Source organism: Lissotriton helveticus, chromosome 11, assembly GCF_964261635.1.
Source record: "Lissotriton helveticus chromosome 11, aLisHel1.1, whole genome shotgun sequence".
Classification (NCBI taxonomy): domain Eukaryota; kingdom Metazoa; phylum Chordata; class Amphibia; order Caudata; family Salamandridae; genus Lissotriton; species Lissotriton helveticus.
The window spans coordinates 913,630,352-913,656,169 of NC_136072.1; the positions used below are offsets into that span (position 1 = coordinate 913,630,352).

General features: G+C 52.2%; 1 protein-coding gene across 3 annotated transcripts in view; it reads left to right on the top strand.

Annotated features, from left to right (window-relative positions):
• Positions 1 to 25,818, top strand: part of EWSR1 (EWS RNA binding protein 1) — a 403,636-nt gene that overhangs the window by 35,848 nt on the left and 341,970 nt on the right. For all 3 annotated transcript variants that reach the window (XR_013602525.1, XM_078667174.1, XM_078667175.1), the window contains exons 3-4: positions 24,703 to 24,754; positions 25,436 to 25,571. Coding sequence is in view for 2 of the 3 variants with exons in the window: in XM_078667174.1 (XP_078523300.1) it covers positions 24,703 to 24,754; positions 25,436 to 25,571 (188 nt within the window). In the remaining variant the exon portion in view is untranslated. The remainder of the gene's footprint in view (positions 1 to 24,702; positions 24,755 to 25,435; positions 25,572 to 25,818) is intronic.

The following is a 25,818-nucleotide window of genomic DNA, read 5'->3' on the forward strand; positions in this document are numbered from 1 at the left end:
ACCATCCAGCCAAGCGCCACTCCACACACACCGCCAGCCAAGCGCCACTCCACACACACCGCCAGCCAAGCAGCACTCCGTGCACAGACAGCAAAGTAGCACTCCACGCACACCACCAGCCAAGCGCCACTCCACACACACCGCCAGCCAAGCAGCACTCCGTGCACAGACAGCAAAGTAGCACTCCACGCACACCACCAGCCAAGCGCCACTCCACACACACCGCCAGCCAAGCAGCACTCCGTGCACAGACAGCAAAGTAGCACTCCACGCACAACACCAGCCAAGCGCCACTCCACACACACCACCAGCCAAGTAGCACTCCGTGCACAGACAGCAAAGTAGCACTCCGTGCACAGACAGCAAAGTAGCACTCCACGCACACCACCAGCCAAGCGCCACTCCACACACACCACCAGCCAAGCAGCACTCCGTGCACAGACAGCAAAGTAGCACTCCACGCACACCACCAGCCAAGCGCCACTCCACACACACCGCCAGCCAAGCACCACTCCGTGCACAGACAGCCAAGTACCACTCCACACACACCACCAGCCAAGCGCCACTCCACACACACCGCCAGCCAAGCACCACTCTGTGCATAGATAGCCAAGTACCCCTCCACGCACACCGCCAGCCAAACACCACTCAGCGCACACCGACAGCCAAGTACCACTCCACACACACCGCCAGCCAAGCACCGCTCCACGCACACCATCCAGCCAAGTACCACTCCCCACACACACCACCAGCAAACATGCCCAAGGGGTCGCTTCCTAAAAACTTTGTGTTAGTGGGCATTTTCCGCCCCCCCTGGGGGCAAAACGGCAAAAAAAACAGGCCGATTTGCCCCCAGGGTGGACAGAAAAACAAAAACACAATCATGTCCACCTGGAAGCGACCCTTACCCAAGGGGTCGCTTCCCAAAACAAACACATTGCCCCAACAAAAATCCCTGGTTCTAGTGGGTAATTTCTGCCCCCCCTGGGGGCAAAACGGCCGAAAAACGGGCCGATTTCCCCCCAGGGGGGGCAGAAAAACGAAAACATACTCAGACCCCACCTGGAAGCGACCCTTGCCCAAGGGGTCGCTTCCTAAAAACTAAAATTACATCCCTGGTGTCTAGTGGGCATTTTCTGTCCCCCCTGGGGGCAAAACGGAAAAAAAAACGGGCCGATTTGCCCCCAGGGGGGACAGAAAAAAGTAAACAAAATAAATGGCCGCCATCTTTGTACAAATCTATATCCCTGGTGCTAGTGGGGAATTTCTGCCCCCCCTGGGGGCAAAACGGCCGAAAAAACGGGCCGATTTCCCCCCGGGGGGGCAGAAAAACGAAAACATATTGCCAGCCAGCCTGGAAGTGACCCTTGCCCAAGGGGTCACTTCCTAAAAACTAAAAGTATATCCCTGGTGTCTAGTGGGGGCATTTCCGCCGCACAATCGCGACGCTGTGCGCGATCGTGAGGCAGAAATGCCCTGCAAAGAGACATCAGGGGAAAGGAAAATCTCTTTCCTCTCCCCTGATGCCTCTTCGCTGCCCCAAACCCCCGCCGGAGTCCCAAAACCTACCTTCTTCTGAAGCGCGCAGGAAGCAAATGGCTTCCCGAGCGCTGGGAATCCCTGATGATGTCAGCGCGCGCTGTGCGCGCTGACGTCATCAGGGATTACCATGGGGGGGGGCGGGGGCGGCAGCGGAAGCTCTTCCACTGCCGCCCCCAGCAAAACAATGACGATCTGAGAGCCTCGGGGGGAGCGCCAGCGCTTCCCCCGAGGGTGGGGCTGATGACGAGCTGGCCTTGTCATCCGCGCAGGACAGGTAAGCGCGATGACGAGCCCAGCTCGTCATTAGCCCCGAAGGGGTTAAAGGATTTAGAGACCAAGATCGCCACTCCCGCTGTTTTAGTGGTATTGGAGGAGAAGAACTGTGTAGGGAAGGAGCGGGACCGTAACCTATGACAATCACTAGCCAGCAAGTGCGTTTCTTGTAGCAGACAGATGTCCGCCTGTGAGGCCTCCAACAAGGAAAGAATCGCCCTACGTTTTGTGGGATTGTTTAGCCCTTTCACATTCAAAGTTACTACTTTCAAACCCGCCATACCAGGTTAACGTGACCCACCAGCAACTGTCGATCAAAAGCAGCAAGTGGCAAGTCTACTCCCGGATCTATCTGCGAGCACTGGCCAATCTGAGGGAACATGACAGAAACACCGGACAGAGCTTCCCCGAACACCCCCCTCCCGGATCCCAAGAACTCCAACCCCCAACTCCCCACCCCCCTCCCCCCTCACCCCAACTCGGAACCCAAACAGACCCCCCCAACCCATTCCTCCCCACCTTCGTAGTCCAATTAGTCCCAGGCCTGCCCTCACCGGACAAGTCTGTGGTGAAATACCTTCGTGGGCGACTTACCACAAGTACTCCTCCCTCGCCGTCCCGCGCCCGCCCCCCCCCCCCCCCCCCCCCCCTTAGCCAGCTCCATCAGTAATGCAATGTCATTCTCCCCCCGGAGCCACATTATGCGGTTAAAGCTACGCCTTCCTCAACCACCGAAGTCTCGGTCGCTGTTCGAAGTGCGTCCGCCATCCCAGCTCTGATTGTGGGCGAACTCGGTCTCTGTGAGGCACTCTGTGTCCTGCGTCTCGAGACCCTCCACCAACCTCCATTAGTTGAGTTCCTTCTCCGCGGCGTGGACGATTCCTCCTCTTCTGCCGTGATCCCTAACACTTCACAGACGTCTTGTAGAGACCGCAGCTGGTGCTGCACTCCATTCCATCGGAATATGAGGCGAAAAGGATGCCCCCATGAGTAGGGGGTGTCGTGTTGTCTCAGGAAGTCTGTCGCAATCTTAAATGCTCTGCGCTTTTGGAGCGTGGTCGCAGCCAGGTCCTGATACAGCGCCACTTGGTGACCTTTGAATGTTATTGACTGTGTCTTCCGTGCTTCAGACATAATCCGCTCCTTCAGCGAAAAATCGGGAAGGAAAGCCAAGACATCCGGCGGGGGCCCTGTTGCGTGCCGCTGCGGCCCCACTCTATGAGCCCGATCTATCTTAATGGGGAAATCTGTAGGTTCGCTAATGACGGTGCGGAACAGTTCCTGCAGATAAGCCACTATGCCGGAGGTCTGTTCTGTGGACGGCACTCCCCGGACCCTAATGTTGTTCCGTCTTGACCTGTTTTCCAGATCCTCATTATGCTGTTGAAGATCTATGTGTTGGTCCCTGAGGCGGAGTACCTCTTGCTGTAAGTGCGTAATCTCTTCGTCCTGTCTTTGCGTGGAGCTCTCAACCGCTTCCACCCTCTCCCCGATGCCATCCACCTCTCGGCGTAGTTCCCGTATTTCACCGGCCACTTCCTTTTTGAACTCTTGAAAGTCTTCCCGCAGTGTCCCGAAAAGTGATTCCAAAAAGGATCTGGTGACCGGGGGCTCTCCGCTGCTTCCCTCGTGGGACCCGCTTGCGCCACCTGACTGTGGTGAGGTCTTGTCTCCTTTACCAGGTGGCTTGTTGAGCATTTCGGGGAGCGTGCGGTTAGTTCCTTTGCCGCCCCTCTGACCGGCCATCTTTCTTACTGCACCGCAGCTCGTGTGCTATCCACAGCCTGCCCCAGCCACTTTGTCACCCGTCCAGGCCCGGACCTCCGGCGCGAGTCTTCGGGAGTCTCCGGTGTGTGTCCCTGCCCCAGATGGTCACCACGACACAAGGCCAAGCCCACGAAAGGCCCAGCCCGGCCACGTGTCAGGTGGGAGCCGGTCTCAACTGCGCGTTCTTCGCCGGCTGCAGATGCGCGTAGGGGCCAGGCCTGGGCCCACAGTGAGCGTTTCCTCCACCCAGAGTATGCGGGACACCCCTGTCGCAGGCGCCTCAAGGCCTCAGCCGCTCAGGACCAGCACACCACAGTCTCAATATGCGTTACACCATTCGAGGGGTCCCCCCCTCACCTCCAATGTCTGCGCACCCAGGGGGAGCTCTGCGCCACTCAGTCACTGCTCCCAATCTGCTTCCCTTCCCGGTCGCGCACAAGGTACCCGGTGCTGTCGCGTTTCTCAATCCACCCCGGTGCAATATGTCGCAAGCCCTCGCTCTGCTCCGGGCAGTCTGTAACCCCTCCGGGGGCTCCACAGCCAAATACACACACCCAGCCCGCGTCTCACCTCCTCTGCTGAAGTCGGGGGGGGGGAAGGGGAAGGCGCCGTCTCAAGGGGAGTCTTTCCCGGTCTCTCCCCTGCTCCCCGGGGCCGCGTCCCCCACCTGACTCAGCTTCAAAGGCCCAGTGCCGCCGCGGTGCCAGTCCCTCTCTGGTGTTGTGCTCCGTAAACTCCCACCCTTCACAAGGTCAGTCCGCAATGCCCCTGGGTGCCCCGCTCGCTCTTCGTCACCCCAAGGTGCCCCTCACCGCCTCTGCCGGGTCGCGGGGGGGAGGCGTGTCCAGGGCCGGTTCCTTCTCACTCTGGTCTCGACCAGTGCCGCTTCAGCTCCCTGGTGCAGGCTGCCGATCGTCGTCTCTCAACCCGGCAGGACTCGCCACCCCACTGGCGCCGCCTCTCTGGCGCCCTCAGCCGTCTGCACGGTCCAGGTAGGCCGCAGCCTCGCGTAGTCCCCAGGCCGGGGCCGAGCCCCTCTCTCCACAAGGAAACCGGCCCGCGGTCCTCCGGACCAGGCTCACTGTGCCGGCGGGTCCCCAACGCTCCTCAGCACCTCTCCGGACCTTCTGCTAGTGCCCGGAACAGCACCAGGGCAGCCTCGTCAGCGGTCCCGGCCTGCGTCTTCGCCCGGCCGCAGCCGCGGCCTCGATTAGTCTCGGGGGCAGACTCGGGCTCACCGCTTCGTTCACGGACCGATCAGCTCTCTCTGGTCCGCGACCGTCGGCTCCGCTGGATCAGCTACCGGCGGTTGCAGCTCAGCAGATCTTCTCACACAACCCCCAGAGGCCACGCTATCGACAGCCGGGCCTCCGGTCCGCTGAGCTCCACCACCACTGTTCGGGGTTCCCGCCGCCAGGCTCACCACGCCAGACACTGCGATCGACGGGGAACCGGAGCTCAACCGCGCCGCGTCCCCTTGCTCTCCTGACCACACCGGGCCTTCCGGGCCGATTGGGGGGTAGAAAAGCGGAAATTCAGGGCTCAGGGCCTAGGCGGGCGCAGGAGCTCGGGAAGAACACGTCCGTTCACTCCGCCATCTTGGCCACGCCCCATATGCCATTATTTAAAGAAATTTCATCCTGTTTTTTAATTTCCCATCTGCTCAGCTGTTAGTCTACAATTCATTAAAGACAGCTCTGATAATCGCTTAAAAGAAGCACAATTTTCTGTATTTATCCACTTTTAAAAATAAATGCAGACAGAAAACAGTGTGTTCTGTCTTATTTATCCGTAAAAACGGAAAACGGGGAGCCTTTAAGATAATTATAAATATGGTCATTTCTTGTGGTTATCTGGTATCTACTGCACAACATGTACTTGGTGATTGACTTAACTAAGGCCATACCAACTTAATTTACTGTAAATGTAGCAGTGGAGTTGCATCGCCACTTTTTCTTTTCTGAAAGATACCGAGATTACCACAGTGCAATTCTTTGTAATGACAGCATAGGATCCCTCTGATCTTATTGGATACTAACCTTTGTTCTATTCATACCAACAACACTTTTGCAAATCCTTAGGCAATCACAGCATCTGTAATTTTATCAAAGGGGTCTTTTGGTGATCATTTGGATTATCCTCTTAAAGCACATGACCTCCAGTACATAGGTGCAAAAGATCTCTCCTGACTTCCCTTGCAGTCCGTTATTTCACAGTTTCCTTTGTTGAAGTGTTCATGCGGAGTAGAAATTAGGAGTGTGCAGAATAAGCATCTCTATAAAATACTAAGCTTGTTCTTGCTTAATAAAAATATTTGACTGGCAGGCTTTGTATTTTCATGATTTTTTAAGAAGAAAGAATTGTAAGAGAATTGCTTTTTTTTTATAAACCAGACACCAAAATGTATATTTTAGATTTAATCAGTTATGAACATTTTATCATGGATATTTTGTGCTAGTTTATAATTTCATAAACAAAGTAGTAAGTAAACTAGACTCTTTAACTACATGGCCCACTGCCTGGGGAGGCCGGGTAGGGAAATATTTTAAATATACTAATAACTTGAGCACGGCTTGATAAATCTACTTTGAATTTGGTAGGTGTTTAGCTTTCTTTTGGTTATAAGAAGTTTTGATCTGATCCATCGGGGAGCAAAGATAATTTGGGGAAGGGGGCAGTAAAAGTTTTTCTCTAATCTACTTTAATCTGGAGAAATTTGACAGTTTGTTAGCGCATTAAGAGTGGGCAGGCTGTCTTACCAAGCTCCACTGCAGATGGCGGAAGTGAGCCATGCAAAGCGCATAATGGATACATGGCGGGCAGATGCTAGATTTGACAAAACCACCGGGGTCTGGTACCCCTGGTATTGGTGCTGTGTGGGTCCGATCGGTCCTGGTGTCCTCTCTCGGTGGGGGGACAGATTTCAGCACAGATACCTCTTCCTCGGCGGCTGCTGCGGTGGGCTGACCGGGGTGCAGTAATACAGTGAACCGGACTCTGCGTCTTCGGTGCCTGCAGACGAGTAACTCCTCTACTCCAAGGGAGGTTGCTGGCAGTCTAATGGGGGGATATTTGGCAGTTGCTCAGCTGCAGGACGAGTCCTCATCTAATGAGCTTTATTCAGTTTAACAAGAACCATAAAAGCATACAGATAAACATGTATATCATTAACTGCGGTGACTGCGAATTTGACGCATGCGCAGATCGGGCAGCCGCCGTCCGCGCACACCCACCCTGACGTCGGGCGGCCCGGGGGTATCGGACACATGGACGTGGTTAAAAATCATCTAAAATGCAATAAAGAGTTATAAAAGGAACTATGAGAATGTTCTCACATATGTAAAAGCATCTGATAGAAAACAAGCAATTATAATTCCAAAGGTACATTATTCTTTTGGCACTGAAGTTGTACAAATCTAGCAGGGGACTACTATATCTTTTGTTTATCTTTGAGAGTCAATCGGCACCATAGGAGTCCCATCTTATTACACGGAACACCAAAACCCCAGCTAATTAAATGCAGCTTTTTTTTTCATTTTTTTTTTATTAGGGCAAGCATTCGAGGCCTCCTATATATACTTTAGTATATACTTTATGGGCTCTGGAGATCAGCCTTAGGACTGGTCTGCTTCCGCTTAGGGACTTCTTTTTTCTGTTCAACTGCCTCTATTTAACTGTCTTGGTAGAAAACGACCAGCAGAGGTCGGTAAAATACCAGAACCACTTTAGCATTCTTCATATTCCAGTCCATAGAAATTGTCTTCCACAAGCATCGTAGACAATATTTTTTTCAAATCTTGTATGTTTAGTGATATGACCACCGAAAGCCCTCCTTTTATAATAAAAACAGCTTTGGACTATACCATTTACCACTGAAAGGCAATATTTCTCTCCATGTGTTCCAATACCTGGTGTGTCACACAGTTTGGTGCTTACTTTCCCTCCATTTTAACAGTAGATGTTTCAGAACCCAGGCTAATGTGCTGCATGGCTTAATACATATAAGGTCCCAAAGGCGAGACCGATTGCATTGCAAATGCTTGGTTTTTCCCCCTGTGTAATTATTTTACCCAATTTATATTCAGTACGGTAAAGGTGGAGATAATATATCTCCCTCTCACTAGAGTACATTCTTGAGCGCTTTTACCAAACAGAACAAACTATTACTTTTGAGGTGTTTGTTTTTAAAATTCTGTATGCTTTTTTGCAAGAATTAACCTTCAGGTTTTAACAGGGTGTATCCATTTCCTGCAGGGGCCACTGTGTACTGGGCAGAAAATCAAAACGTGTTCCTCTCTCGGGGGACTATGCCGCAGACAGGACATTTGTCTGATTTTTGCTCTGTTGCCCACTTACACATAAATATTATCTGATAGAGACTACTAGCCGCAGATTCCTTCACGTATAATTTATCCCCAGGCGTGAGACTGGATCCGGAAACTTTTTGCCACCGCATCCCTGGGCGGCATCACGCGACTCCGCCAAGGCATCGTCTGCGCACGTGATGTCAGCGAGGTCACATAAGCCCCACCCCGGCACGCCTACATCAGTTTTTCTTTCTTTTCCGCGTGCAACGCGGATCCGGTCTTGCTACGGGCCTGTTTTGGGCCCCGTTTTTCTTCATCATTGTCTTTTCTCTTGGTGGAACAGTGTGCGAATGCCTTCAGGCTTCAAAACTTGCACGTCTTATGTCGGCGATGGACCCTCACCTCATTTGTAGGTGGTGTTTAGGGGAGGATCACGGCACCACTGATTGTGAGGCGTGCCAACAGTTGAAGCTGAAATAGCGGCAAGAGCGCCGGATGAAACTACTCTCTGCGCGTCTCTCCAGGTCGACTTCCTCCCCTCGAGCAGCCTCTGCAGACTGCTTCAGATACGGATGCGGTCGTTGTCCTTCTCCGATGTCGCAAGAACGTCGCTCCCTGGTGGGCAATTGTCGCAGTTTATCCCTGGGGACTGGTGTTCAGCCTGCCGGGGTCGTGGACTCTCCACGGGTGATGCAGCCCTGCGTGTCGGCCTCCTATCCACCGTTTCCCGGTGCTGGGGTTTCAAGAGTCCAGATGGAGACATACGTGGTGGCTTTGCAGGCCTTGCTGGCGTCTCCTCCTCCTTTCCCTCCTGGGGCGTCGGCGGATCCCATGCCTTGCGCGGGGCCCTCCTGCGGCTCAGGCCTGACTGGTTTTAGATCCAGGTTTGGAGGATGTGGTGCTGGTTGCGTGCGGCCCCTCGGGGGTCCCTCCTTCAGGCCACGGCGTCTCTGCCTTGCCGCAAACTCCTGCGGGATTCCCTGTGGTGTCGCGGGAGGTCGGCGGGGTTCTGGTCGCATCCCCGAGGCCCGCTCTACCCTCTGGGCAGGCGAAAGCCTCGTCCACGGTTGAGCTGATGCCGCCACGGTGCCGGTGCCTGCTACGGGTGGCACCTCAGAGGTCGGTGACCTCTCCTCGTCCTGCTCTGGGTCGAGGCGGGGTGGGGACCCCTCGTCCCCCCTACGGGCACCTCTCGTCCTTCCCCGCAGACTGCTGCCTCGTTGGAGGTTGAATCGACACTGGCACCACCGCATGGGTCGCCGGACGACCTCAGTCACATTCTGGGCCGAGACTGGCGGAGGACTTCGTGTCACTCCTCCGGTCCCTTTCGTTCCTCCGCGCAGGCGGCTGCCTCATCTGAGCTCCAGTCTGTGTCGGTCCGGCGCCGCCCCTTGGCCACTCTGGTCCCCAGCGCAGTGTGACTTGGTGGAGCCCTATACGGTCTCTCCTTTGGTGCCTGATGGTGCTGGCGTCCTGCCTCAGGGTGCGAACTCTACGGCTCCACACAGAGGTCGTGCCGTGGATTAGTCTTCAGATGATCCCTCTAATCCGGATGCTGGCTGCATATTTGTGTCCTCTTCCTCAAAGACTGGCCACCATGTGGTGTGCGGGTGCTCACGCGGTGTCCATGGCTGTGGGCATTCTATGCATGGGTGACCAGATTGCTCATTTTCTGGCAGACCATCTCTTGGAGGTTCTCCACCAGGGCTCTGGTGGGAGGGAGATCTTGCTTTCTTTTGCTCCTTTCTTCCCTGACGAGGGGCTTAGAGGTGTCCCGCCTCGGGGAAACCAGTGCCTCAACATCTTCTGCACTAACACCTCCTGGCGCTGCGTGACCTGGCATGCCTATCCCTCCACCCCTCTGCTGCCAGTCCACTTTTGCGGACTGAATTTCCCTCCCTGCCACTGCTGTTGACTCCCCCGTCCCGGGAGGCCCGCTGGCTGGACTCTTGGGGGCGTAACATGTTTGCCTCGACTAGCGCTGCCCTGCGAGCTCTTAACACCTTGTGTGCATTGGCTAGTGCCTCCTCTTGGTTGTGGAACTCAACTGAGTCTCTGGGCTCTGCAGATTCCCAGGAGACTGTTCAGATGGACTTGCGGCATCATGCTTTGGATGGCCGGAGCTAGCTGCGTTTATTGTCCTCTCCAATCGGGACATCTCGGAGGTGCTGATCCGTGGCTACCTCCGTCGCCATGTTTCGGGACGGCGTGTTCTCTGGAAATATTCGGGAGCGGCTCATTGACCTTCCGTTTGATGGCAGCCTGTTCCATGCCCCGGCTGCCATCCAGAGGTTCCTGGCAGGGCTCCCTCCTCCCCCTCCTCAGCGACTGCTGGGTTGAGCTGGTTTTGGACCTTTTGGGGCTGATGGCCCTTGCTGTAGATTGTGTTTTCTGGCCATTTGGTCCTCCTTGCTGGGACTTTTGCATTGTTGGCTGCTGGATGGCCCTTTGTTGACTCTGTGTTTTCGCTGGAGTTGTTGCAGACTTGGCCCTGATATTAGACCTTTCTCTTTTTCTTTGGGCTGCTGTCAGGCCTTGGGGCTGCTTTCCCCCCGTGACTCTTTTGTTTTCTCCTCTGCGACTCCTTTGTTTTCTCCTCTGCTGCGGAAGTTCTTCCTAAGAGGGTTCCCATGTCTTGGGACTTACCTTACGTGGGGTAGTGGTAGCTGTTATATAGCTAAGCTCTGCTGGAGAGTGCTGGTCGCCTTCGGGTGCCTGTTCTCCATGGCGTTTCTGTAAGTTGCTATTGCTTCTTGAGGTTGTGTGTGCGACCCTGGTAGTGGTGGGTCTGGGCATTTCCCCTCTTTCCTGCTCTTTTGCTGAGAGCTGGGATGCTTCTGTGTCTTTTTGCTTCTTGCTGTCGGTTATGGTTTTGGGTGCCATTCTGGCTGGCCTGTTGCCTTCCCGTTGGGTGTGCTTGCCTCTTCCCTTGTTTCCTTGGGCCCTCTAGGCTTATTCCTCTTCTGGTTCCTCTGCCTGTCCTGGCAATGGATGGAAGCTCTGTTGCGTTGTAGGTAGAGTGGTGCGTTTCGGCCTCTCGGGCCTTGCCCATGGTTCCTCTGTTGAGAGTGTACTGGCCTCTTCACTCTTTCCTCCTCCTACATCCCTCGGGGGCTGCTGGTGTTCGACTTGCGGGGGTCCTCTGCCTGGAGGGGACGAGGTTACTTCCCTGGTCCACAGGTCTGGTCCCCTGTGGGCCCTCTGTCCTGTCCAGACTGATGGGGTCCTCTTGCAGACCCTCCTTCCCCGTGGGTAGGGCATCTATTCTACGTGAAGGAATCTGCGGCTAGTAGTCTCTATCAGATGTACGAGTTACTTACCTTCGGTAATGATGTATCTGGTAGAGACGATTCTAGCCACAGATTCCTTCACGGCCCGCCCTTCCTCCCCGTTCTGCGAGGACCCAAGGGCTGGTTTTCGGTATTTGCCTCCCGGTGGGGGGTTAGGTCTCCTCTGAATAGCTTCTTTTGCTCTTGACAGTGGCACTGTCTTGTTGCTGTTCACTCCTCCTCTTTGGTTCTCGGAAGATAGGGTTACTTGCTCTGGCTGCTCCAGATTGGGGGGTGGAGGGCGGGGGGGGGGAGGGAGGACAGGGGGGGGGGGGAGAGAGGGTGGGGGGGGGGATTTAATCTCTGCTCTCCCTCCCCTTCCTGCTAGGGGTCCTGGCCCCACTGCTAACCTCTGAGTTGGGGTCCTCTGGTCATGCCCCCTTTTTAGGTCTCGACTATTCTATCCCGTAAGGGATAAATAGACGAGAGTATAGAGGGCAAACCAAGCTCTGAAACCATCACGGATTGCGTCCAGTGCATGTGGTGCACTCGTGCGGAACACGCGTCCGCATCAAAGCCATCAGCCTCCCTCCCACAGGCATCTGAAGCTTCCCCAGCGCGCGCTCGGCCTCAGGCATTCAAGCGTGAAGCTTCCCAAGCGCGCGCTCAGCCTCACTTCTCCTCCCCCTAATTCACCCCTGCTAGGACCCTGAGGATGACTTCTTAGGACTGTCTTTTCCAAATCTCTGTCCCTCACCCCTTCTTTATTTCTTCTTTCTCTCACCCCTTTCTTTTCTCGTCTGCTTCTTTTCTATGTTTACTTCTCTCACCCCTATCGTTTTCTCTCGCTATCTCACGCTTTGTTTCTTTCTCTCTCCACACTATTCTTTCCTACTTCCCCCCTGTATTCTTCCTCTTATCCTCCTTCTTTCTCTTTCATCTCCCCTGCCTTTCTATCCTTCCTGCCTCTCTTTAGCTCTCTTCGTATTGTCGCGTCTTCTCCGGTCTCTCGCCTTTTTCTCTTGTTCGTTCTTTCTCACCCTCTCTACTGTCATCTCCCCCGCTGCTTCTCAAGTGACTGAAAGGGTGTGTTCTGAAACAGACTATTCAATAGAAGTTGGAATTTACTTGAAAAACCCACTATAAGCTACAACATAATGCATTTAAAACTGAGAGGATTGTACCTCGGGAAGACTGGGATAATTGCAGGCTTTGCCTTTCTGCCTTTGCCCTTTCATGAATACATGCCCTCTTTTGTTTGGTTTCAGTGCGCCACAGTTGTCTTCTGTCTGTGTACACACACGTACAAACAAATCAGCCACATGAATGCACATGAACAAATGCTCTCACGTGCAACATCTCAGATATATATCTACCACGCAAAAATACACACCCACACACACCTAACCAACCAACCAACCAACCACACATACAAACGCACACGCAACTACCGAAATATACATACACAGGTACACACAGACGCAACTACTCAAATACACGTATCTGGGCAAGCAAATACACCAGACGCCTCACAGACACAAACAACCACATAAATACACCTACTCTGAGAAACGCGTAAACGCAACCACAACAATACACTTGGTACCCATGCAAATATATCCACACGCACAGACGCAGCTACGCAAATACACATTCGCACACATTCACAAGCTTCCATATACACACCTACCCGCACAACTACATAAATACGCACACAGACATACGTACATTAGCAAATATACCCACGCGCACAGACGCAACCACACAAATAAGCATATATTGCACCCACAAACCTTCACAAACAACCAAATACACATAAACCCCTACACACAAACGCCACCACACAATACATACGCGCACACAAATGTGCGTACATACACACTAAAACATGCTCACATATACACAGATATGCTTGCATATACACGCATGCCTACACGTATCCACAAACATACATACACGTGCATAAATCCCTTCAGCGGTTCAGTTGTTTAATTATGCGGTAGTCACTGAAGCAATATTCTCGTGGTGTTTAGTAAATATGTATACTATCTGCCCATGATGTTTCTCTGGGCTCAGATAGCTGGACCAAGGAATGTAATGTTTATGAAATGCGTGAATGTCCCCTCCACTGTTTTCCTCGTTAGTCAACAAAAAACAATATAGGGTTATACCTAATGTTTATGAAAACACAAGTCCTGTAGCAGGACCCACGGGAGTCGGGAGAGATACAGGCACAGCCTACGCTTTCAAAGTCATTGTCTTATCAGACAGTTCGACCTTCACCATCATTGGTCGCATTAGGACACAGGTAACTGGAAACAGATAGGGAAAGGCTGGGCATTTCGAGCACATAGAGGCAGTAAAGATCTGTGTAGCCAGAACCACCACAGCACCACTCAGCGTCACCACTGCGCCGCTCGGGGCCACCACTGCGCCGCTCGGGGCCACCACTGCGCCGCTCGGGGCCACCACTGCGCCGCTCGGGGCCACCACTGCGCCGCTCGGGGCCTCCACAGCATCAATCTGCAACCATTCAACAACAACAACTGGTTTAAATATGTTCTCTCAATGTTTCAAGCTTTATTACATATGTCACAAAAAGATGTTAATATTTCACTTCTGTTTTTGGATTTTCGTCACAATAAAATACACTGGACATAATCTTCACAAATGTTATTTACAAATGTTTAAGCTATTGCCATTATAAATAACAATCACTTTTATTTAAGTATTAATTATTTTAATACATCTAAGTCACGTAAATACAAAACCTGTTGCATTACAAATGCTATAGGTGTCACATTTGCTAAAGTTATAACTATTTGCATTGTAAATGACAAAGCTACTAATTTAGCTATTTTCAAAACAAACACATAAATAAAAAAATTGTCATTTACAAGACCAATAGCTCAAACTTTCCTAATGCGAGACCTATTGCTCTGCAAATGCTTGTTTTTCTTGGGGGGTGGTTACCCTCTATGCTGGAGTGGCTTGGAGGTGGATTGTTCCTGCCTGTTGGGACTGTCTCCTTCCTTGTTTCGGGGTGAGGGTTGAAGGCCTGCTACATGTGTTATGTTTTTTTACGCAGGTTCCTTGTCTCCGAGTGAGAGGGGGGCTGTCTGTGTATTGGCAGGGTGCCCGCTCTGGGCTTTGCACTGTTCTTACTTCTGTCCCTGCCCTTGGACACTGCAGTGTTGCACTGTTCCTTAGGGTGTCTTTTTATTTTTTTATATACTCTTTTGCACACTGTTCCCATGCTCCCACCGTTCTTAGGGCTCGCCTGCTTATGCGCTTGCGCATAGCTGTCGAGCTATATTGTGGCTTAACGAGAGCTTAACCATCTCGGCGATTTGTTGCTGTGCCAGAGAAAAACAAGCTCAGGCGCATTGGCAAAAAGTGCGTGCAAATCTAAGCCACCAGCCTCCCTCCCACAGGCATCTCAAGCTTCCCCCAGCCGGCATTTCTCCTCCCCTAATTCACTGCACGGCCGGCCGGCACATCAAAGGCTGCTGCTGCCGTGACTCGCATTTCTCCTCCCTCCTCCCCTTTCACTGCCCAGGCCGGCCGTACTTTCACTTTACAGGGCCGCCAGGCCGTGTCTCGCGTTTATTTAACATGGCAGCTTTCTCGCATTTCTCCCCCCCCTCCCCACAGCAATGCCAAGTGGCGAGCTATATTGTGGCTTAACGAGAGCTTAACCATCTCGGCGATTTGTTGCTGTGCCCGAGAAAAACAAGCTCAATGCGCAAGCGCATTGGCAAAAAGCGCGTGCACATCAAAGCTACCAGCCTCCCTCCCACAGGCATCTCAAGCTTCCCCCAGCCGGCATTTCTCCTCCCCTAATTATTCACTGCACGGCCGGCGGCACATCAAAGGCTGCTGCTGCCGTGACTCGCATTTCTCCTCCCTCCTCCCCTTTCACTGCCCAGGCCGGCCGTACTTTCACTACACAGGGCCGCCAGGCCGTGTCTCGCATGCCAGCTTTCTCGCATTTCCCCCCCCCCCCCCCTCCCCCCCATCCCCACAGCAATACAAGAGCTTTTTTTCTACAGTATTCGGATTGTCTCTTTCAAGGAACTTGCGTACATCGCATTCGAGACTGCCTCTCTTTTCTTTATTGCCGACGTTTTCGGCCCTTCCTTCAGGTATGGAGTGGCACAGAACGACAAGGGCAGAGAACAAGTCACATATGTTCATGATTGTGAACCCTCAGTCTTTGGCTCGCTGCCCAAGCCTTCTTTAGGTGTCCCCACTCTGTGCGTCTTCTCTTGTCTGCTTTATTCCCCCCAGCTGGCTCTGAACCAAAGCCAAACAACACTTAATTTTGGTTTACAATTCATTTGTCACAAAGATTCAAACCATTCAGGACTCCTTTTCCCCTGTGGACTTATCTGGGGCAGCTGACTGTGTCGCCCAGACTGGACAGGTACCATCCTCAGAAGCCGAGAGTGTACCCACACTATCGGTTTTTCCGCAAATGACTTGCGCAACCTCCCTGGAACTACTGACCCGGCTTCAATCTGGCTCGCCTCTGGACGTATGTCCAGCAAGATGTTTGGGCAGGGTGGCTCCGGCACTTAACAACTTGCTGAACCCCCTGCTCAATCTATCTTTGAGTTCCGGAGCGGTGCCGCGGGAGTGGAAACATGCTCCCATTCTGCCGCTTATCAAAAAGCCTCAGTTAGATCCGCTGCAATTGGCTAACTATAGACCGATCTCCCTCCTCCCTGCTCTGGCGAAGGTAGTTGAGAAGCATGTTCAACTCACACTTACCACCTTTATTGAGAAGAATAACATTCTGCATGACTCTCAATCTGGTTTCCGTGCGAACTATAGCACGGAGACAGCCCTCGTGGAGGTGACCGACACCATCAGGGAGACGCTCGATCTTGGGGGTAAGGCTATGTTAGTCATGTTGGACTTGTCGGCGGCCTTTGACACCGTCCCTCATGCTGGTCTCCTTTTAAGACTCAGGGAGATCGGCTTGCGGGGGACGGTGTTGGATTGGTTCCATTCTTTCCTTTCGGACCGCCGGCAGGTGATCTGGGCTCCCCCGTTCTCCGCCAAAATGCAAGCGCTAGAGGTTGGGGTTCCTCAAGGGTCCATTCTGAGCCCCACCATATTTAATATCTATATGGCCCCTCTGGCGCTTGTAGCGGAGGCTTATGGGGCCCGGGTCATCTCATACGCTGATGACACCCAGCTTTTGTTCACCTGCAGCAAAGGTGAGGCTTTTGACGGCGACAGGATTAAGGGTTGTTTGAGCGCAGTGTTTGCGTGGTTTCTGAGACACAGCCTGAAGTGCAACTCAGATAAATCTGAGTTGCTGTTCTTCGGCTGTACTCCTGATCCGGACTGGAAGACCTGGTGGCCCCAGGATATGTTTCCCCCTGAGCAATCATCTTCCCAAGTGAAAAATCTGGGAGTGATGTTTGATGATGCTCTTTCCTTTAGCCCCCATATTATGGGGATATCCGGGAAATGTTTTGGCATCCTCAAGATGTTGAGGAAGTTTCTTCCTCTACTGTCTCTACAATACCGGAAGACAGTAGTACAGGCGTTAGTGGGATCTAGGTTAGATTACGCTAATGCGCTCTTTGCAGGTCTGCCCAAGTATCTTTTGGCCAGACTGCAAATTGTCCAAAACTCGGCGGCCAGAGCAATCTTCGGCTTGCCAAGGAGAGCCAGCGCTCAACTACTTCTAAATAGGCTGCATTGGCTGCCTATCTCCAAGAGAATCAGATTTAAGATTCTTACGCTGGCCTTCAAAGCCCTTCATTCCATCGGTCCCAACTATATTAGGAAGCGGATTGCTTTCTATGTGCCGCGGAGGGTGTTACGATCTGCCGATTTGGCTAAATTGGAGGTGCCCCCGGCTAAGCGGGTCCGGATGGGAGAACGAGCCTTTCAATTTGTGGCAGCCCGCTGTTGGAATGAGCTTCCTCTCCCTCTACGCAAAGCTACGAACCTCCTGGGTTTCAGGAAAGAGTTGAAGACTCTCCTCTTTTCTGTGTGAATTTTGTGATAACAGTGCTGTTCCCTTTGTGTTTGTAGATCTCAGGCCTCTTTTGCCAAAGCGCCGGGACGCCCCTTTGGGCAGCCGTGCGCTCTAAAAATATGGCCATAACATAACATAACATTTGTTGCCTAAGATAGTTTTCTGATCTTTACAGGGCCTGCCTTTTGGCTTCCACGTCTTGCCTTGTAGCTCCATGTTAGGAATACACCGTTCTGTTTCTGGGCTTTGATTCGCCAGACTAATGCATTCTGGGAGTTGCAGTCTTGCTTCCTTCTGCTAAACCAATGGAACTAACTATCCTGGTAATTAGGAACGACCTCATGGTGTTTGGGCGACATTGTTGGAAAATGTTCATGTTTGAAGCATGTTTAGTGGTACGTTTATCACCTAATGTCTAAAGATGCCATCTTTAGACTGCGCCTGCTCCGCCATGCTTGTGCCTCTGCATCCTCTCTCCTTTGCATTTAGTAGCACAGTTGTCAGTAGTCCTATCTGACCAGTGGAACTTGAAGCCAGCCCTAAATGTTTAGCTACCAGCATGAGTCATGCTGAACATGTAAAGTTGCTTTTCTCATTACCAGTATGGGCTTTATAAGTCCCAGCATGCTTTGTGCTGGGGTCTGGAAACAAGAGTAGCTTAATATCACTCATTATAAGGAGCAAGGAGACCGCTATGCTGTAGAATACACTTCTGCACGTTCGCGTTTTCACCTTCTCTGATTTTCCATCTAAGCGCCCACCCCCATCCGACTTGTTGTGAGGGTCTGCTTCTTTGTCTTTTCACTCGCACCCCTGCTGCTGGGTATCTTCCATTCAGCCCGGAAATACATGGGAAGCGCAGCCTGGAAATTGGCCCATAGTATATCATTTAAATATAATTCATTCGTGTAATTCATGTAAATATTCATTTTATGAAGGACAGTGAATTTTTAATCTTTTCGCTAGCAAAACCCCCCTGTTACGTTACATCTGCATCCCCAACCTCAGTCGAAATACATCCCTGTAAAATGCCCTAGCAATCTGCCCCTCCATCTATACTATCCCGGTTGTTTTGATTATAATTGTTAACAATGTGAAAGCAGTAGAGAAAGCTACATCGTATACCTCCCTGACTCCGCACAAAATACGCGCTTGAACTCTTCGTCCTCTTGGAGTGTAGAAATGCGAATTAAGTCTTATTTTTTGTACCATACGTTATGCCGCCATGATTGCTCTCAAGTTGCAAGGACCCTCCATGCGTGGTGTCATTTTTTGCACCCTTCCAGGACCTGATTAGCCTAAAACAACAAAGTCACCAGATGTCTTGTTCTAAGCCAGTCACAAAGGCCGTGTTTTGCGAGACAGCAGGATACGCTTGGGGCGCGAGAACAAAGATGCTGGAGAGTTACTTGCAGGCTCATAATGTGTGTCATCCCCATTATTAACAGTCTGAGAATGTGTATGCCTAATGAACCCCATCACTCAGCGCCACCTCAGCATCACTCGGCGCCACCTCAGCATCACTCGGCGCCACCTCCGCATCACTCGGCGCCACCTCCGCATCACTCGGCGCCACCTCCGCATCACTCGGCGCCACCTCCGCATCACTCGGCGCCACCTCCGCATCACTCGGCGCCACCTCCGCATCACTCGGCGCCACCTCCGCATCACTCGGCGCCACCTCCGCATCACTCGGCGCCACCTCCGCATCACTCGGCGCCACCTCCGCATCACTCGGCGCCACCTCCGCATCACTCGGCGCCACCTCCGCATCACTCGGCGCCACCTCCGCATCACTCGGCGCCACCTCCGCATCACTCGGCGCCACCTCCGCATCACTCGGCGCCACCTCCGCATCACTCGGCGCCACCTCCGCATCACTCGGCGCCACCTCCGCATCACTCGGCGCCACCTCGGCATCACTCGGCGCCACCTCGGCATCACTCGGCGCCACCTCGGCATCACTCGGCGCCACCTCGGCATCACTCGGCGCCACCTCGGCATCACTCGGCGCCACCTCGGCATCACTCGGCGCCACCTCGGCATCACTCGGCGCCACCTCGGCATCACTCGGCGCCACCTCGGCATCACTCGGCGCCACCTCGGCATCACTCGGCGCCACCTCGGCATCACTCGGCGCCACCTCGGCATCACTCGGCGCCACCTCGGCATCACTCGGCGCCACCTCGGCATCACTCGGCGCCACCTCGGCATCACTCGGCGCCACCTCCGCCTCACTCGGCGCCACCTCCGCCTCACTCGGCGCCACCTCCGCCTCACTCGGCGCCACCTCAGCCTCACTCGGCGCCACCTCAGCCTCACTCGGCGCCACCTCAGCCTCACTCGGCGCCACCTCCGCATCACTCGGCGCCACCTCAGCCTCACTCGGCGCCACCTCAGCCTCACTCGGCGCCACCTCCGCCTCACTCGGCGCCACCTCAGCCTCACTCGGCGCCACCTCCGCCTCACTCGGCGCCACCTCAGCCTCACTCGGCGCCACCTCAGCCTCACTCGGCGCCACCTCCGCATCACTCGGCGCCACCTCAGCCTCACTCGGCGCCACCTCAGCCTCACTCGGCGCCACCTCAGCCTCACTCGGCGCCACCTCCGCATCACTCGGCGCCACCTCCGCATCACTCGGCGCCACCTCCGCATCACTCGGCGCCACCTCCGCATCACTCGGCGCCACCTCCGCATCACTCGGCGCCACCTCCGCATCACTCGGCGCCACCTCCGCATCACTCGGCGCCACCTCCGCATCACTCGGCGCCACCTCCGCATCACTCGGCGCCACCTCCGCATCACTCGGCGCCACCTCCGCATCACTCGGCGCCACCTCCGCATCACTCGGCGCCACCTCCGCATCACTCGGCGCCACCTCCGCATCACTCGGCGCCACCTCCGCATCACTCGGCGCCACCTCCGCATCACTCGGCGCCACCTCCGCATCACTCGGCGCCACCCCAGCATCACTCGGCGCCACCCCAGCATCACTCGGCGCCACCCCAGCATCACTCGGCGCCACCCCAGCATCACTCGTTCAATATGTTCTTTCAATGTTTCAAGCTGTTTTCAAGCTTTCACGCTTTATTACAAATCACAAGTTATTTCACTTCTGTTCTTGGATTTTCGTCACAATAAAAAACACTGAACATAATCTTCACAAAAGTTATTTACAAAAGTTTACGCTATTGCCATTACAAATTAAATAAATAATTTAAGTATTAATTATTTAAAAAAATTAAAAGCCATTGTTATTTGTAATATCAATACATCTAATTTACTTAAAATACAAAACATGTTTCATTACAAATGTCATAGGTGTCACTTTTGCGAAAGTTATAACTATTGGCATTGTAAATGACAAAGCTATTAATTTAGCTATTTTAAAAAATACCACATAAATAAAAAAAATTCATTTATAAGACCAATAGCTCAAACTTTCCTAATGCGAGCCCTATTGCATTTCCAATGCTTGTTTGTCTGGTGGTTCTGCGTTGTGGTGCGGAAAAGTTCTCCGATGAAAACTGACATTGGCGTGCCGGGGTGGGGCTTATGTGGCTTCGCTGACGTCACGTGCGCGGAAGACGCCTTGGTGGGTTCGCGTGATGCCGCCCCGGGACGCATCGCTGCTGTGGCAAAAAGTTTCCGAATCCAGTCTCACGCCTGGGGATAATTCTACGTGAAGGAATCTGCGGCTAGAATAGTCTCTACCAGATACATTGTTACCGAAGGTAAGTAACTCATACTTTAGTGGTAGACTACCCAACCGAAATCTCACAGATATTTGGCATGGGGAGGAGAAATTGTGTCAAAGAAAACTTTAAACTTTGGGCTAAACTTGAACTCCAAGAACTGATTGTCAGCGATTGCTTCTCTAGGTTGTGTGACCGAAGTAGGAAGGTCCAATAGCTGGTTTTAAGTTCAGCAGCCTTCTGAGATTCTTAGGACTATCCATAATCTGCTCCGCTCCAATCTCCTGCACTATACTGAGATGTTGGTCTTTAAATTACTCAGTGCACCTCTATACTATGTTAGTTCTGGGCTAGACAAGATACGATCCTAAAACATCCCTCGACGGGTGCAGAGTGGGTAGGTCTTGAGCTTCCTTGCTGGCACCAGGGGAGTTTTTGCAGCAGAGCCTCTGCTTATGGGAGTCCCAGTCTTTAAGAGGGTCAAGGCAGGCAGGTCCTCTGGGTGTCCCAAGGTTACGGTCCACAGGAGTCGCTGGTATTTAGCAGGAGCAGGATCGACAGGCCGGTAGGGCTGGGGCCAAGTCATTTGGTGTTGTCCTGTTAGCAGCTGCACGGCGGGTGGTCGTCTTTCTTGTTTTATCGAGATCTGAGGAAGGAAGGTTCAGGGTGCCCCTAAATACTAAATTTAGGGGCGTTATAGGTCCCTGTCCTGGGGTGGGTACACCCCCTAGTCTGCTCCTCTCCTGTGAGAGGGGGGCAGGAGCCTAGCTGTGATTGGGCAGGGCTCCCCATCTTAAAGATGGCAGGAGCCCGGGGTCGTGCTTCATCTCGCCTCTCCCACCTGAGGCGTGGGGTTGGCACAGGCTGCCACACTCTCCTTCCTGACATAGGATTTCCCACCAGTGTGGGGTCAGAACTGGTGGGGGCCAGTTGCGGAGTACAGCAAATGGTCTGGAGAAGCTCACAAAGGTGGTATGCCTTTTAAACTTCCCCCTGCCCGTCCTGGGGGAGGAGACCTAGCACCTCGACCAGGATGTGCATTGTTGCAGGCCCCCAGCTGTGTGGCAGCCTAGGCAGCCTCTCAGACCAGACGTGGATTGTAGGTTAGGTTTCAGGGGGCATCTCTAAGATGACCTCTGGTGCATTTTACATTAAATCTCACACTGGCATCAGTGGGTTTAATGTGCTGAGAAGTTTGGTACCAAACTTGTCAGTCTTCAGTGTAGCCATTATGGTTCTGTGGAGTTCGTAATGACGACCTCCCAGCATCATTTACGCTTAATGGCATCACTTCACTTAGTGCCCAGGAATGCCCTAGGTACTGTAGGGGCACAGGGCTAATGCACCTGTGCCCACACCTCTGGCATAGGGCACCCAGCTAGAGGGGTGACTGAAGTATGCCAGGGCAGTGGGTTCTGTGGGCATGGAACACAGGGATGTGTGCCATGTCGACTTTGTTCAGTTCTGTACTTAGACACTCCGCCTGCAAAGGCATTGTGTGGGTGTCGGGGTACAGGGGCCCTGTGGGCGGCGCAGTAAGTGCTGCAGCCCTCAGGGGTCTTTTCAGGTCACCATGCCCTGGGTACCTAGGGTACCGTTTACTAGGGGATGACAGGTGGCCAGAGATGCCAATTGGGTTTTTACTAGGGGATGACAGGTGGCCAGAGATGCCAATTGGATTTTAGTTTCAACACACTTTTAGGGAAGTAACACAGGCCCTGGGTACCTGGTTGGCAGGAGCCCAGGGCACACTCAGTCAAAGCACATCAGCAGTTCGGAAAAAAAGTGGGGGCATACCAATGCAAGAAGGATGGCATATTCTGTGTATGTGTATGTGTATGTGTATATATATACACATATATGTATATATATGTGTGTGGATATATGTATGTGGGGCTTGTTGACATTTAAACTGCACTTTGTGACAGCTTGCTGAAAATACCCTGGCACTGCCGAAGGAGGCCGAAATGCATTTGCCACACAGCTGCAAATAAAGGAAGTTTTCTTTGTTCCCCACGGGCTTCTGCTCTTTTTTGTGTGTGTGTGTGTGTGTGTGTGTGTGTGTGTGTGTGTGTGTGGTCTCGCCTGAGCCAGCGCATACGCTGGTCTGGTGAGGCTTTCAGTGAGTGGGCATTTTAAAAAGACCACACACTTTCTGTGGCCTCTAGCGTGCGGGTACGCGCACAGTCACGAGCAGAGGCGCTATCTGGCTTACCCCTCTCGTCATGCACTCAGCGCATCGCTCGCGGGCACACAAAGCGTGTGGACGCTCTAGCTGCTTTCACTTTTGCAGCCGCGCGCCCACTCACTCCGCCCTGTCTGTGTCCGTTTTGAAGACCGCTTGTCAAATTCAATGTATTGCCTGTTGCTCTCAGGCAGCAGTGCCCCTCTCCCCGGATCGTTTTTTTTGTTTTGTTTCACGGCGTGTGTTCAGCCAGGTCTGCTGTTTTCCAAAGCGACCCTCCGGCTCGTCCCCCCTGCACTTCCTGAAGGTCGTGCGCCGGCATAGACCCGCCTGCAGTTGTTCCTATATTAAAAATGCGCGGGCCAGCGCGTGGTGAGGCATAAAATTGTCCGCCTGTGTCTGCCCCCCTCCATGGCTCTCTGGCTCCTTTCCTTCATACTTCTGGACCCCCTTCTCCTCCATCCCTTCCTGCCCTGCTCCTCCCTCTCTTTTGTCCACCCCTCTCTCCCGCCCCTTTCTATGTCCCTCCAGTTCTCCATGCAGATGGACTTGATCCGGCAGCAGCTGGAGTTCGAGGCCTGGCACATCCGCTCCCTGCTGGAGGAGAGGTTCGGCACCTCGGATGAGATGGTTCAGAGGGTGCAGGTATGTCCGACTCTCATTTCTGCCTCAGCCTACCGCGCCGCTGCCTCGGACATGGCCCAGTGTACCGCGCCGCTGCCTCGGACATGGCCCAGTGTACCACGCCGCTGCCTCGGACATGGCCCAGTGTACCACGCCGCTGCCTCGGACATCCTGCTTCTGTGTTCCTTTTCAAATTCAATGTATTGCTGGTTGCTCTCAGGCAGCAGTGCCCCTCTACCTGGATCAGACCAAATGAACTTGTGTGTAACTTAAACCCAGTGGACATCGTGGTTAATCCTTCGTGTGAACTTGTTGATGGTTATTCAGAAAATTAGTTAACGTTGACTATCACTTGAACTTTACTCCAATGCGAAGTAGTTGCATTTTTTTTTTGGGGTGGTTTGATATTTTGACTCCCTACGTACCTGTTTGAAGCTCGTACTTGATATTTACATATTCTATGCGATTATGCAGTGTCTTTCCTCAGTATTCAGCTGTACTCACAGAGCTGTGTATCACAAAGCACACCGTATCACAAAGCACACCGGGCAAACTAGAAAAGGACGTCCAGATTTAGAGTAGAACTGGTATTTTTTTTTCTCCTTAAGGTGCTGTGTACTTGATCTGGAACAATGTATATAGTTTATTTCATTTATAGGGAAGGTGTTCTAATTGACTCAGCATGCTAAATGGTATAATTTACACAAGTCTTAAAATTATCTGTCCGTTCCGGCTAGCTTCCATTTGTGCATACCACCCTACTTTTATTTGTTGTCTCTTGTTTCAAGTGTGTGGAAGCATTTTGTAGGGATATTAGGTTTTTGACATCCGTTTTAGTAGTTACTTTTTCAGATGATGCCATTAGTAAGCAGGAGCTGTAGACTTAAATCAACGAAATCTGTAGAAACTGCAGAACAAGATAGCTCAGGGAATTCTATGCTGAGCCTCTTCTGTTCATGGTCCAGTGCTTCAACTGTGTTACTGCTACGGCTGTTTTACATAATTGTGAGTGTGGCTGAACTTCTTTAATTCTCTCTTTCAGCTATAGTGCGTATGCTGCTCAGCCAACCCAACCCTATGCACAGGCCACGCAGGTGAGTGAGTGGCATCTCCTTAAGTGCCTTAGCCCAGCACACTTTCAAATTGTCATCCATCTGTGGTTGCGTATCCTCGTTGAGCCTCTTTAATGTGCAACAAACGCATCTTGGAGTGCTTTAAACTGCTCTTAATACGGAGTATTCGAGGGTAGCAGGGAACCGGCCCAGGATAGTAGCTGAGCATTACATGGGTCTAAAGGGCCAAAGAATGTAATTAGTTGAGTTTAACAACTGATAAATGTAACTAGGTTAGTCTCCTAGATTTGCACACTAATGAAATATGCGCCACATTGTATGAGCCTCCTATATGAGTACTTGAAACTGCTACTCTTTCCTCCCTTTTCTCCCTCGTCTGCTAGCAACTATTTGACAGAATACTTGTAAATGATGTCAGTATTTCTTTTTTAAATTATGTACACAGATGTAAACTGACCCATTTTGCTTACTTTGAAGTCCTTTTATTCTTTGATCCTGGAGTATTTTGCTGGTGGGCCCTTCAAAGATGCAGTTGGATTTTAAACGGATTTATGATTTCTGAAACCTATTTGTCAGAGCTAAAGTCTGCTTCAGTTCCCTGTTCTGAACTCCTGTTTTTATTGAAATAAAACTGACCGCTGGAATGCATGAATTTAATGATGGGTTTACTTTAAATGTTCAATGTTTTTGTATCGCCCTTAGCAACAAGCCTATGGACAGCCGGCCTATGCAGCATATGGGCAGCCCACTGATGGAGGTTATGCACAGGCTCAGAATGCTACTGCCAGCTATGCACAGACTGCTGCCTATGCTGCGGCTTATAGCCAACCTCCAACTGGTAAGGGTAGTGTGGGAGCGGAAATGCTTGTGAAGGACCAGAATAGTGTATTTGTTAGGGTGCAATTGTTTATACACGGTGTAGCTTTAAGTAGCCCATTGTATTTAGCATGCAGATCAAATCTTGCATGTCTTGATTTCTTTACCATGTCTTTTACAGTAGAAGATTGCTTCCCAAGCTTGTCACTTCTCACACTTGCATGCTCATGCTAAACGAGAAGGAACTGGCTGGATGTATGTCTAATCTG